At 33.6% G+C, this 14,776-nt stretch overlaps 2 protein-coding genes across 2 annotated transcripts in view; one reads left to right on the top strand and one right to left on the bottom strand.

The window, feature by feature from the left end:
* The first annotated feature begins 695 nt into the window (after positions 1-695).
* On the top strand, positions 696-4,377 carry LOC121410723. Its single transcript, XM_041602992.1, has 3 exons — positions 696-856; positions 2,205-2,490; positions 2,843-4,377. The coding sequence occupies exons 1-3, from the start codon at positions 854-856 to the stop codon at positions 3,622-3,624; spliced, it is 1,071 nt and encodes a 356-aa protein (XP_041458926.1). The 5' UTR covers positions 696-853; the 3' UTR covers positions 3,625-4,377.
* Positions 4,378-4,977: 600 nt separating this feature from the next.
* LOC121410722 (protein DENND6A-like) overlaps positions 4,978-14,776 on the bottom strand; it is a 51,513-nt gene continuing 41,714 nt past the window's right edge. Inside the window, exons 15-16 of the mRNA XM_041602991.1 lie at positions 13,092-13,269; positions 4,978-12,502 (exon numbers count right to left, since the gene is read on the bottom strand). Coding sequence (XP_041458925.1) covers positions 12,380-12,502; positions 13,092-13,269 — 301 coding nt within the window. The 3' untranslated portion in view covers positions 4,978-12,379. The remainder of the gene's footprint in view (positions 12,503-13,091; positions 13,270-14,776) is intronic.

The raw sequence follows: 14,776 nt of genomic DNA, 5'->3' as shown, positions 1-14,776 counted from the left end.
TTATTCTACACAACATTTAAATGTACGTCATGGCCACTATTTTATAAGATAGCCAAAGATATGCACACTGTTTTAATTCAGTGGCGTAACTACGGGGGGCACGTGCCCCTCCCCCACCCCTATCGGCTGGACAAAAAACGGGGGAAAGGAGAAAAAGAGGGAGAAAGAATATATATTATATCATATAAGAAAAAATTCATAACTTTATGAAACATAGGGCCTGCGTGTTGATTCCTGGTGCTCGCATTGTCTGTTTTTAATGAGATATATAATCCTGTTGTACTAAAAAATTCCGTTTTTAAGTCAATATACACCAATTATATTTCCTCATACTTCGAGTTATTATATTGTTTTATGTAGTGACATGCTTCTTTTTCATGACTATTTAAAGTGATTGCCCCCTTTTAAGGTCTGAATATGAAACATTTCCAGACCGTGCTTACGTTAATTCGCCTTAGTGGATTGGTGAGATATGTCTGCTCTTAATTCCTAAAAACAATCCTTAAAAACAAAATGTTCATTTTTTCTGGTCTGAATGTCTAAAATCTTCAGCTCTCGCTCCGCGCTCGCATGGTCTTATCGTGAATTCCTATTATACAAACAAGCCTTAAAATTCATACTTCAAAAGCGGGGATACCCAATGGGGATTCCCCGGTGACCTCGTTGACATCGTGCGGCTTCATTACGGAGCTGGATACGTGCACGCTCGCGTTTTGCTTGTTATTGAAGATCATACCAAGGAGATACTGACCACACAACGTAACTGGTGATGCGCAGAGTGATATACCGTTATCAGTTGATCACTGGGCAATTGATATATGAAATTCTCTAAAGGACGGAATATATCAAACAAATGGTGAGTATATGAATTCTATGCAGCGGCGGAAACAAAAATATCTACTGGAAAAGAGTGTCAGATCAGTGATGAGATTAAATGCTTCCTTGTCTGCATTTCTAGTGGTGTGTATGATTGGAGTTTGGAAATGGATTATATAATCTTTTTTGAAGATGTCTTATCTATATTAGCCAGAAGAAGAGGCACATAATGATGTTTAACTTACATTTTAGATAATTGTAGGTCTAAGGACAAAACAAAATGTAGAAGCTAATATGTATTGCCTTGACTTTTTTTGTGTGGCGTTTGGGCTTTGGCTATTTAGTGCGAACAAAATAACATTTATATATTTTCATGACGAATTATAAACAAGAGCAGCTATTTCCCTATGGGTATTAATAATCATGTGTTTAACTGTAGGCCTATACGTAGTCCGTGATAATACGTCTAGTGGCAACATTATACTGTATACTTGCCCGGTAGTATCTCTGCCACCTTTTATAAGTTTTATCCGAATTAGAACTGTTATATGCTTCGGTGTAAAAGTGATATGTCATGTGCATTAAGCCTACTTAAACCATCGTTATTATCACTACTATATTGTTATTCTACTTATAATAGAAGTGCAATACGGTCATAGTTGATAATGATGATGATGATGATGGTGATGATTTATTAAGTCGTCGTTTCCCATGAAACAAAGCGCTGCTATTAGTATTACCCTGGCTTTAAATAGCTGCGCTGCCCATAATATTATGCGCTCAAGCATTCGAGGAATTTCTCACTACCGGGTATCCGTTCTATCACCTGGGTTAAGTGTAGCATAATGTAGATAAATTTCGAAAATATTTTATTTCTTATGATAATAAAGATGATATATAGTCTATTTTCACTAGTGTATTCAGGGTATAGATTTCCTCATTCAATTTCGTTAACTGGGCAACCAGAATTATAATAATTGCTGTCATTTTTGCCATCATCATGTTTGTCATTTTATTGCTGTTATTATTGTTATCATTATTATTGTTATAATTATTATTATTATCATTATTATGTTACTTTTATCATTTTGTTATTCATAATCATAATGCATGTCTCGTTCTTCCTATTGTCTTATAGTCTAACGAAATGTTCAAGGAATGGGTGCATTATGTTCATTATGCTCACTTTCGTTTGTACATTCAATATTATGTTTTGCTGATTAATTTACTAATAATCAGATAAGCATTGATTCCTGTGATTTCAGTTATTTAAGTTTCTTTTTGAGATTTTTTGTTTGAATTGCTTTGTTCCTTTGTTGTTTGTGGATTTATTTTTGTTGTTTTTTAAATATCTTTTGTTTATTTCTTTTTATTTTCATTTTTTGTAGAAAATGGCAAATCCAACCGAAAAAGAGAGAAAAAAGGCTGTAGCCATCTGTTCGTCAGCATCGAAGTCCAATATCAAGGCTCTCATTACTATGGTTTCTAATATGAAAAACACAACAGTCAAATTCATTCAGCTACCATACAATGATTTAGACAGTTTTCGGCTTTCAAGTGAAGGACTTGATGGTGTGATCCTTTGTCATTCGATCAACAATCGTCGTTTTGCAATCACAGACGTCATGGATGCTCTCTATGACAAGTTCTTGCCTCATGTCAAACAAGTTTTCGGTATGGAGATATCACTTTCCATGTAAATGTCTCTTATGATAATCATGATCATACAGTCTACTTTTATTGGTGTATTCAGGGTATAAATTTCCTTCTTCAATTTAGTAACAGGGCAACTAGAAATTTAAAAGGTTGAAATAGATATCATAAATGCTAGAGTTACTAGCTGGACTTAAGCGAATTGAGTGCCGATTGGTGAAATTGGTCAATATTGAGAGGATGGAGAATTTAGTGTCACTGTCGATATAATAGATCAAAAGATAAAAGATAGTTTCCTAAAAGATTTCAATATCATATAATTTCCAATGAATTAATCTGAACCCTAGAATGTTTTCCCAATATTCTCCAACAGGGAAAAGCAATGTGTTTGTCATCGCTCATGACTTCCCTTGGCCCATGAAATCTGGCGGCTCTTCGTCTGCAGACCAGCATGCCAAGATCAAAAGTAGTCACATGCAGAGTTTCCGTGACAAGCAACCGACAGCTTTCGAGTGTAGCCATCGGGCCATAATATGCGGCAACATGGACAAGCAAGTTGACATGGACAAAGGTGACCGTGAACAACTTGAAGTCTTCGTGAGCCAGTGCCGTGTTCAGGCTCAGATCAGGGGGCCTACTAGTAAACGCATCGTAAGCGTCCATGGATTTGAAGTAGATTTGAGTGATCCTAAAATTCTTGGCGGTCTAGCCGTGTGCTTATTACTGTCAATGGTCTTCTGGCGATATGTCAAACCGTTTCTGTATCGTACTGTTGAGGTGTTTGCATACTATTTCTTTGTTTCCCTCTTTGTACCTGCCATCTGCAGGGTATACCATGACCGCGGGAAGGGTCATCTGGTATTCAGAGATGACAAGTATTGGAAAGCGATTCTATTCACATTGACTCTTGGTCTCATTTATACCCTGGTAAGAATGAACCGCGCAGGAGGTGTGCTAGCTTTCCTATTCCCCGTGATACCTTTCGCTGGCATGGTATACCTGAGATGGAAGCAAGGGTCCCGAAAACCAAAACTTCCGAGCCTCCCATCTCGTGGAACTTTCCAATGGTCAAAGCCACCATGGTGGAAGTTCCCTTACCGATTCTGGCGCCACTTTATTAAGGCTGCCGTTGAATATGCTTACAGTTTGGTTTAGATGTCAGCTCATTCGGTTCGGTTATATTAATTACAAAAATCAAGTACAAGTTCGAAGACTAACAATGTGAGTTAACATTTAAACAAGAATAGAAGAACAAGGGAAACGATTACTGAATTTCGTGAATCAAGCTGGTCTATATCATCTAAACATAAAAATAGAACAATGATAATTACAAAAGAAATACATTACTAGTAATTGGCTTGCAGAATGGATATGGCCTATACGTTCACATTGTAGATTTGGAATGGCGATAATAAGCATTTTCGTTCGATTACGGGCGTTATGTCTGTATAGGCCCACACCCTGTAAATGTAGCTTATTGACCATGCATTTAAGAAAGAAAGAAAATTTATTGACTAGTATGAAAATTTATAAATTTGCATACCGAAATATGCAAATAAGCAACTGATAAAAATGAAAACAACTAAATCTATGTCGCTTATATTTGTGTCTCATGTTATTAGTAAATCTGTGGTTTGGACTGATAGGCCCTACAGTTTTTGTCTCGCCTGAACGAAGTTCGGCAGAGACCTTGTAGTAATAATTTTTCCTATTGGTCTGTTACAAAAATGTTGTTTTTTTTTAACTTGCTCTCATTTCTTTATTTTTGCTTCAAATGTGTTATTACTAGGTACAAATTGATCCTGGGTAATACCACATTTGTGGTGATGAAAATGGTGAGGTTAAAAGTCATCTATGGGCAGGGGCGGAAATCTCTCCCAAAAGGTAGGGGGGACAAGGGTCTGGAAAATTTGACAAGAAAAAAAAAGAAAAAAAAAAGGCTATTACCTAAAATTTAAGGTCATTTCGAAAATATATTTGACAAGCAAAAAAAAAAAGATCATCTCGTCCGAAAACGCACGTTTTATTCATATTTTGAGCATGTTGAGTGATATATTTCTTAGCATCACCAAAGACCTAAAATAGTAGGGGGGACACGTCCCCCCTGGGATTTCCGCCCATGTCTATGGGTCAAAAGATCAAATCATGAGAGGTCATGTACATCATTTTTTGGTTACAAAAATGTTCATTTTTGTTTGACTTCATATTGCTCTTATTTCTGTGTTTATGCATCAATTGTGTTCATACTTGGTACTGGGTAATATCACATTTGTGGTTATAAAGATACCACTTCTCATTAAATAAGTGCATATATCGGTGAAAATATCTGAAGTGTTGAAACAAGAATTGAACCATAAGCTTTCAGCTGCTTTTTAGTACAATCAAAATAACCAAAAACTTGCAGTTCATAATTAAATCCTAACATCACGCAATATAAATTACGTATGATGCTAGTTATGTGATACACTTTTTAATCAGCATATAATCTAAAATGTATTTTTAGCATAATTATATCAGTTTACCAAGAAAACGCATAGTGAAAGTATTAAGTATATTCTGTCTCTGATTGAATATCCGTTTACTTTCACAGTAATTATTTGATAGCTTGGGTAAACGACATACAGCAATTGAAAGTAAAATCTTGAAGATTGTTCGGTGTGTATTTTCATTGATAAAGTTTTGGTTTCATTATATTTTATTTCACATTATTTTATTCTTCATAAATTGAAACAGATATACTTGGTAGGGCATCATGCATTCACTAGCACGCTTTTATATTGATTTGTTTGTGTGGATTTTTTTGTATGACTACTTGAGGCGCACTGTGAACATTAATGTATACATGTATGTAGTTCCCTTTGTACTATATCCTAGCTTATTGTAACTTCGTCAAATGTTTTTCTTTTAGATAAACTTGCTGTTGATTAAAAGTAACAATATTGTTTACAATGTTAATGTGTGTTTGTTTGTGAGAGAATGTGCGTGCTTACCCACACTGTCCAATGAGTTCTTACACTAATTTGTGTTTCACATTTAGAACAGTGATTTGAGAACGTTCTCGGTGGAGGAACATACTACAAAATGAATGGTCCAATATCACAAACTGTTGTATATACACGGTATACAATTAGAGAGAAGATCACCCCCCCCCCAAGAAAAAAAAAGTGGAGGTCGCTTTGGACAAATGGAAACTAATAAGCATAATGCTCAAAGTTTCATCAAAATTTATTCTAAAATAAGAAAGGTACTTAAAATAAAAAAGCTGGTTAACCGAGGATCAAATGAAATTTTGCCATACAAACATATTTAAGACAAATGAATCGGGGAAGTCTGCGCCTCGACCGAAAAATTGATTTTGATGAAAATGAATAATGCAGAAAATTTTATTTAATAGAATATATGATATGAAGTAAGGACCTTTAAAATCACAAAAAAATATGCCTACAGCAAAAGGGAAATATGAATGAGAGAGTCGATGCCACATTTTCATTTATTTGTATTTTATATATCATATGAAATCAAAAATTTCCCCCTCATATTAAATGAATTTTCATTCCCCATGAACAGGTGTAATTCCTGTTGTTACAACGTATCGTTTAATCAAAATGAATTTTCTATTGTCAATCCTATAAAACTTGTGATATTCTATATTTCATATGATAAGATACAAAGAATATAGGCCTACAGCGAAACTGTGACCTCACCGTATTTACATTGTCATCCGTCCTGTTCATATAAATGTTTTGTGAAAATAAGCTTAACGATGAAGTGTCGTAACTTTCTTATATCACATCCGTTTGTATGAAATTTTCAGCATTACGCATTTTTCACTTATACTTTTTATCCAAATAAGTTTGTAGTTGAGGTAAACTTTCCCGATGCACAATTATTTCTAAACGAGTCACGAGTCTTCGTTTGACGGATGTCCAGTTTACTGAGACACAAGTAGTGTATATATTTGTAATATATATATATATTTGTATATATGAATATTCATTACGTGTACTGATGTCACATCCCCACTCTCCCTTTTCTTATTAAATGAAATCATGATTGTTTCATTTTTTGTCAGATCAGTGAGGCAGTTGCTCCAGTCTCATTCTCTAAATCACAACCTACTTGAATTATCTATGTATTACTTTTTTATTCATTCATCCACTTATTTACTCATTTTCATAAGTCATGGACTACATATATATAAAATAGAAAATGATTACCCTTTTTAACTTCTGATAATGTAGAGGGGAAGCATATAGGAATATTACATTGATTTTATGATATAGTTTCTACTTTGGTGTTGCTAATATGAAATTGAAGTCAAGGCAAACAAAATGACATAATGAGTGAAAACAGCAAGAAACCAAGTACAAGTCAAACAATAATTTTAATTGCAATCATCATGATAATACACATAAAACTTCTTGTCACAAATGAATTCACGTATTTTGCAATATACATCTATATATAATAAGTACATCATTAACACTTACCAGTGTCAATTCATAATTAAAACTCAGATCAAATGAATGACACTAGGGTCAAATTTATGTTGTAAAAAAAAACATTGAATGGCAATCACAAATGTTTTGTAATTGGCAATCAAAGCATACAGATAAATCACAGATTCTCCTTATTATATAACCTAGAATTCAAGTGAAATGACACTGAGGTATCAATGCACCAATGTAGGGAGTAGAATGTTGACCAATAATAACATATTAATATTCTGGGATGCTATTCTGACACAAAGTTGATTAATTCCATTTTGCTAAGGATGGTATCATAATGAATATAAAGGTGTAATTCACTGACGAATAACACATTTCTTCACAGTAGAATCTGCATGCATATTTGAATAATCATCTAAGTTAGAGCACTATTCAGAGCAGATAGTGTTATTTACTTCCTTTAGGTCTAATTTCATTGAATCCAAATATTGTTGTGGTCCCTAAATATCTGACTTGGGGTAGACTCACCTGTATACCCTGATGGTCAACAGAATAAAAACTGGTAGAAAACTTGTGTCAAAATGTTCATGCACCAACCATTAACCAGGAATATTATTCAAATAAAATGGCTTTGTGTCAGTTGCAGAATACAATTAAAGCAAGTAAACTTCAAATCAAACACATCAAAACTATATGTAAGGTCCTATGATTACAAGATGCGATGAAGAAGAAAATCCAAATAAAACATATACCCATTTAATGTTTCAGGGGCATAGGCATGTAAATGATACAAAAGCCTTCTAAAATATGATCCTACCCTGTTTAGACTACAAATGAATTTAAAAACTGTGATTCTGCACTGAAGAGTTCTTTTTTTTCATTTTCAGCAAATGTGCCTTCAAAGACACATACAATACATTATCATTCAACATGTACAAGGAAAACAGTTCATCTTAGTATACAAGATAAATATGTCTGATTACAGAGAAAATATATATTTTTTTTTTAAACCATAACAACATAAACACAGTCATTCAGAAATTGAGAAAATGCCTGCATTTCCTGTTCAAGATCAGAAGGAAACGTACATTAATACAGAAAATATAAAGTGGTGATACATGTACTCTGCAACACATATCAAAATAATAGCACATAAAATGGATTAAAATCTATCACAATTTAGCAGTATCCTCCTTACATTTAAATCCACAATTCTTGATTAATAGGTTACGTATTACTATCACCAAAACTAAGCCAATATATCCTTCCAATCACATGTATCAAGATAAATCAAATTTTGCTAAGGCAAGTTTTGAACATGAAATTTGGTATGTATGATAAATTGAAATTGAAATTGAAATTATAGTTTGTTAGTAAAAATAAAGAAATCCAAATAAAATTGTCCTGTAATAAAGTCATATATCAAAGAGGCTTTCATGTCCATTTGTTTAAACTAAGTTCTTACATGGAAAACATTGTCACTGTTTTAACTAGATCATTATATGTCTATATTCTAACAAAATATAAGTCTTAAGCAGTCTCATTGATGATTCCTCAGATATTGTTCTATCATGGTATCCAAAATTGAAATTCAATCACAAACTTTTTAAAGCCACAATACAAAAGCTAAGCTTTAATTGTTGATTAAAAAAAATCCACTGAAACAAATCCCAGATTAGAGCGTGAAAATGGGGATGACATTATTTCAAGCACTTGTTTCAAAAGAGACCAATATTGACATGACAAAATAATACAGCACATCAAACATGCTGTGTACAATGAGCCAAAAAATATATGTAATCTCGCTTTTACGCTAGTTATGCTATCTCATGCAAAGTCAAAGGTCAATGATATCAAATGAAAAACCATTCTATGTGACATTGATAAATTGCGTCTTGTACATTTCATGATGCAAATTAATAATACTTACAATTTATGATACGCAAACACAATTGACATCCTTGAATCTGATTAGCCAAGAATGAATATTTTAAAGAAAGTCACTTGCTAAAAGACATTTCATGAATTCAATGACACCGTTAATGATAGGATTTGGCAAGAACATGTTTGGTGGTGGGACTAATTCCATCACAAATGGTAGCCAACTGGTGGTCATTTGCAACTCACAAAGAAATAATTATACATGTAACATACATCTACAGTAAGAGCAACACACTTAATGTCATTAAAATTACATTCAAATCTGCAATACTTGATTCTTGCTACTGTGTAGGCACAAGAATTGTTGAACGATCTAAAATGATCAACATTTCTATGTACAACAATGAACTCTGAATTCTGATATTCAAAGTGTGCATAATTCCGATGACAATCGTCTAACCATCATTAATATTTAAAAATATACATTTTTGTAAAACATTTTATAACCTTTCACTGTAAACCCAAGAAAACCCTGGATACTAGGAATGATTATATTATAAAGCTTAATAATACAATAAAATATCACTCTCACTATTGTATGATGTTTAAACGTGTAACATTACCACCCGTAAATATTGGTCCATCAAATACATGTATTTGATGTTAATCTATAGATAAAGTAATGTTTGTGATGCTGGTTAATTCCTGTTGATTCTATATGACTTTGTACTAGTACATATATGTATATTAAAATAAGGGCAGGGTTGTACACTACTACCAGCATGTTTCTCTATATAGACCTCAAATAACAGCAATATGGAAAGATAACTCACAGAGCATAATGTGTACATATTAAAGGACATCATTCTAGCTTTACTCTTCACTTTATGTACACAGTACAGTCGCTATATCATCTGTGTGTTGAACCAAAGGTCGTGAGTTTGAGTCCCTGGTCAGGTGACTGAAGGTGACTGTGTCGTGTGTAAACAACTCTCCCTTGTTCCATAGATGTGAGCCATGTTACATTGGAAAACAGTCCATCCCTCGGATAAGACATTAAATGGAGGCCTTGTGCAGAGGAGAGTCACCACCTTTGCATATTTACCTGCACTCCCTCAATCAGTTACATTGGGAGGAGACTCGCTGGTCACAGTGATTCAGTTTGCTTTTCACCTCCCAGGCAGAGGTGACGCCAAACAAATAATAACAAATCTTCCATAAGACTAGAAACAGCTCAAGGCAAATTTTCATTTTCTTTTCTAGGTAGCAAATTCTGGAATAAAGTACCAGTTGAAATGAAATTGAAGAAATCAAGAAAAAGTTTGAGGGATTCTCGAAAACTTATTTGTTTTTATAAATTCACACCATCAACATGCAAGTCTACAGTAGATAATCAATACAATTATGTTGGTGATAACCCTTTACAAGGAATATATTGCAATTTTAATTTGTTTTGTTTTTCCTTCTTAAATGTGCATTTTGTAATATTTGTGGGACCAGGCTCGATTAACACTTGTGCTATTATCTGGTCCCATTTACCATATTTTTATACATGTGTAACTGTTATGCAATTTGTTTCATAAGCTGTAAACATGTCAATATTGTTGGTAAATAAATAAATCAAATATCTGATAAGAGTTCAATAATAACAATAACACAGCACTTGATACCATCTGGATATTACACTGTGTCTGCATAAATTTTTGCTTCAAACATCTTTAAATAGTACAATGTCAACATAGCGCATGCACACCACAACCATGAAATATCATATAGATATACAAATCATTTTACATTTGTAATTACTTTTGTGGCAGGCAGTATAAGAAGTAAACAACATTATAATCATGCTCTCTGTAAGGTACCAACGACGTAGGCCCCAATCCTGAACTCGGGTTTAATCTAAATTCTGGTCAAAAGTTGTAGCTTAAAAGTGATTAATTAAAGGTAGCCAATTGTGACACATCTAAGACCATTAACATTCAGTTTGCCGAAACGTGACACTTGGTTCATTTGGTTCAGTTCAAGTATCCGGGAATAATATTTAATACAATTTTCATCACCATTAAATGCATCAACCGACTTTTACATGCATAAAATTTCAGAATATACAAATCCAGTAGAATATTGAATGCCCATAATGAATGGTTTCAATGATAAGTTCCTATAAATCCAATAAGCTGCAAGATCATTCTCCACTCCCAGGGGAATATTCCAGTCAGTTGCTGTATGAGGTGTTCACAATGTTAAGTAAATACAATGATTTGTTTATCCATGTAGAGTGGTGATGTAAAGAAGAATAATAATTGTGCACATCAAATATATACACCCTTGAAATTTTATAGTTGTGTGTGAAATGTGAGAATTTACAATTTCAGCAAAAATATATCAAAAGAGCTTAGAAAGACAAATTGATACATCAGGAAATTTTTATTACAAAAACATGTTGTGTTTTTTTCTTTCGATTTCAAGCACAAAATTAAGTATTCACTATTATTCTAAGAATAATACATTAAATAAAAAGAATATGGTCAGTGATCAAAAGGCACAGGAGAAAAGCCTCTACTGGAAATTCAATATACATACATATTCTAAAATTCATTCCTGTAGAATTTTGGTTGTAAAGCTTGAATGTTAAGGAAGAAGTTTCTATTAAATCCTAAATGCGCCAATGGACAGGGATAGCAGATTGGAGAAACAAATATCAAAAATCATAATGATCATTCAAATAAATCTGAATTCTCCCCAATTATATTTTTAAAGCTTAGGTGTTTAGTATAAAAACTTCATATCAGTTCCAGATAAAAATACTCTAAAATGGCAAGGGCAAATATTTTGAGCACATGTGTACCAGTAAATGAACAGACTGTGCATAGAACTAGAAGGGATTATCATTATGATGAATCCTTCAGGCTCTCAGTACAAAATATACAAAATGTGCAAAAACATTTTTTCCTTCACCTTTATGACCAAACAACATGTTCAAACTTGAGAATACAATCCTGTCCCAAGTCACATTTTCCACATAGTAATATTTGAAGTTGGTCTGGTTGGTTTCTAATGTCATCGATATGAACCACCTGCAGCATGAACAAGAAAGGAATTCTTTCCTTCAAGTCATTGATTTGTAAATTCATGTCTTCCTAGACTGATAAATCATTGACTTGACTTTGTAGCACACTGTATTCACCTTAAGATAGTTCAGGGATCTCACTTAGTATATAGAAGACTTGGTTGTGTTTGCTAACCTCATTACAGATGGATTCCTGTTGAGTACATTCAGATGAACCACAGGTCCTTCAGATAATCCAAAGTTCATAATGGTAACATCCACTTGCATTCATTGCTGCTCAATCAACAATGATTTTACTTCATCAAAGAAAGGTATCCAGCTTCATACACGGCTTTTCATTTCTCAACATTCAAAGATGCCTTCCATTCAAGTGACTCTTATGAAATGCCAATGTTTTCAACTCCTTGTGACCTTTTAAAGCTGCTTGACCAAATTTGGCTATATCAAGACACATAGCAATCCCCTTTATAAAGGTTTCACATGCATCAGTGAGTGTTTGGATTCACTATCAGTGACTCTGTAGGACAATTTGTAAGTCTTCAGGTAAGTTCAAGATGATAGCATCCATGTGTGCTCCTAGCTGTTTGATCAATTCTGGCTTCACCAAGATACTGTTGTCCCGGACACTAGCCTGTAGGGCAAAACAGAGCAGTTTACATATTAATAACTTTTAAAAGGACACTAAATGAAATGAAATGAAATTAAATAACTGAACAAGTTAGTTTCCACTGCCTATTGGCTTGTTACCCTTTAATCTATTATCAATTTGTATAAGTTGTTGAGGCAACTTGGAAGTTACATGTAGCTGCCACTTAGTAGATGTTACACAAATATTTAAGAGGGTCAGTCCCTGTTGCAAGTGATTCCTCATGGCATTATACTCTATAAGACATTTGGTCAGAGGTGGTGCTATCTCCTGTCTCTTTGGTTAGGTTTAAATACTCCTTGGACTTGCTTTTCTATAAAGTAAATACTTGGTTTAAGTGGGAAATAAAGTGAAAAAAATGAAAAAAAACTCTCTCTACATGTATGTGTGAGCAAAGGTTTACATGACAAAAACATATACTGCACTTAAAAATGCTTGCCATTTAGTGGCATTGGCAAGTCTACTTCTGTATTGCATACAGACAAAATCAACTGTTATCATTTTATCTACTAGTACTTCAGTCCTTTGATAAGTGAAGATATAACAATATGGACATAAAACCAAGCCAACTAACCATCTTCTCTCGCAGCTTCAAGAGGAGATCAACAACCTCCACCTCTTGCTTGTCTTTCGCCCAGTCAGCGATGTCTGCCTCACAAAGAGTCTCTAAGTGGAGAGCTGACAGCTTACAGTTCACTTCCTCCTGACGCTGATGAAACCAACCCTCAAAATTCTTTGATCTAAAGAATTTCCTGTGAAAAGAAGTAGTTCAATATGTTGAACTCAGATGCGCATGAGTTTATATTATAATCTCCTAATAAAAGGAAAATGAAATGTTCACAAGAGATTCGATTCAAAAGCGTAGGATGTTAAATGATGAATTCATTAAGAGAATATATTAATGATACTAAAGATGTTTTCAATATGTGCTGAATTCCAATATTAAGTAAATAATAATCACTGGTGAGAGGTAATGGGAAAACTAACTATCACAGGGTGAGCTGGATGTAGTTATCCTTTTTTAGAGTCATTAGGGATCCATCTTGCTCACCTAGGAAGTGATAATTTATCTCATCACCTGATATCAAGAGGTGATTACTAGCATTATATTCTACATCTGAAACTTTTCAACTACAAAGGAAGGAAACATTCTCTAAAAAATAAACTTTGATTCATAGAAAAGCACTAAAGTTGATGATTTATTATTATTCCAAGCATGTATGTGAATGACAATGAAATTGTACACACACATCTAGATCTTGCTCGAGCAAGGTAATTGTGATCTAATAAAGAATATATACTGTCACTGCATGTGATGGATAAAATAATAAAAGAGAATATTCAAAATAATCACTGAAAACATGTTGTAACTCTAAGGGCTGAAGTGATCCAAGAAACACAACAGTTTTAACACTATGAGTGTTGATTGGTAGGGAAACTACACTTCATCATGTAATTGACTTTAGAACTAAGAAAGTATAGTAGAAATTCTGAAATGCAAGTTTTCAAGATTCAGTAATTGCAGAACAGAAAAGAGATTATATCAACAAAGCATAAAAATGCCCCTTATCTTCTTAGGACATTGAATTCAAGAGGGTAGAATTCTGAATTTGAAAATAATCACACAAATTCACAAAACTCTGAAAACAAAAAGAGGTAAAAAAATGTTATTAAAATACTCTTCAAACAAGGCAGAACTTGAAAACTCAAGTATAAAGCTAAAAATTTCAAAAGACAATTTGAACTATCAAGAGATATTGAATGTCTTGCCATTTACCATTTACCAATTCTCATTTTAGCAGTCCAATGTCTTGAGAGATTTTATTGATGAGTACATCGGCCATCATTTGTTTTGTTAAATATGACTATGCAATCATCACAGCTGTCTACATCTAAACATTTGATCAGTAAACCAGTGACCCAAATTTATAGTTCCAGAAAAACTCATGATGATAGAACAATAATAACTTCAAATTCATACCACAAAACTAATTTCTAAACTACAAGCACCGAATGCATGAACTATGACGACCTTTCACTTCATTGAACTACATTTAGCTCAGAGCAAAGTCAAAAAGTTGACTGACTGTGAAAGGAATGATGTACATTACTGAAATCAACCTTCCTGTAATGTACATCATGTATCCTGCATCAACATTCCAAATCAACAATCTTGTTCATTACATCAGACCACCTGTCAATCTAAATGTGAATTTCACCATGTCAGAATGCCTGCACGTAGATTATACTTGAATTACA

The sequence above is a fragment of the Lytechinus variegatus genome, chromosome 3 (assembly GCF_018143015.1).
Source record: "Lytechinus variegatus isolate NC3 chromosome 3, Lvar_3.0, whole genome shotgun sequence".
Classification (NCBI taxonomy): Eukaryota; Metazoa; Echinodermata; class Echinoidea; order Temnopleuroida; family Toxopneustidae; genus Lytechinus; species Lytechinus variegatus.
This window is presented reverse-complemented; position numbering and strand designations above follow the sequence as displayed.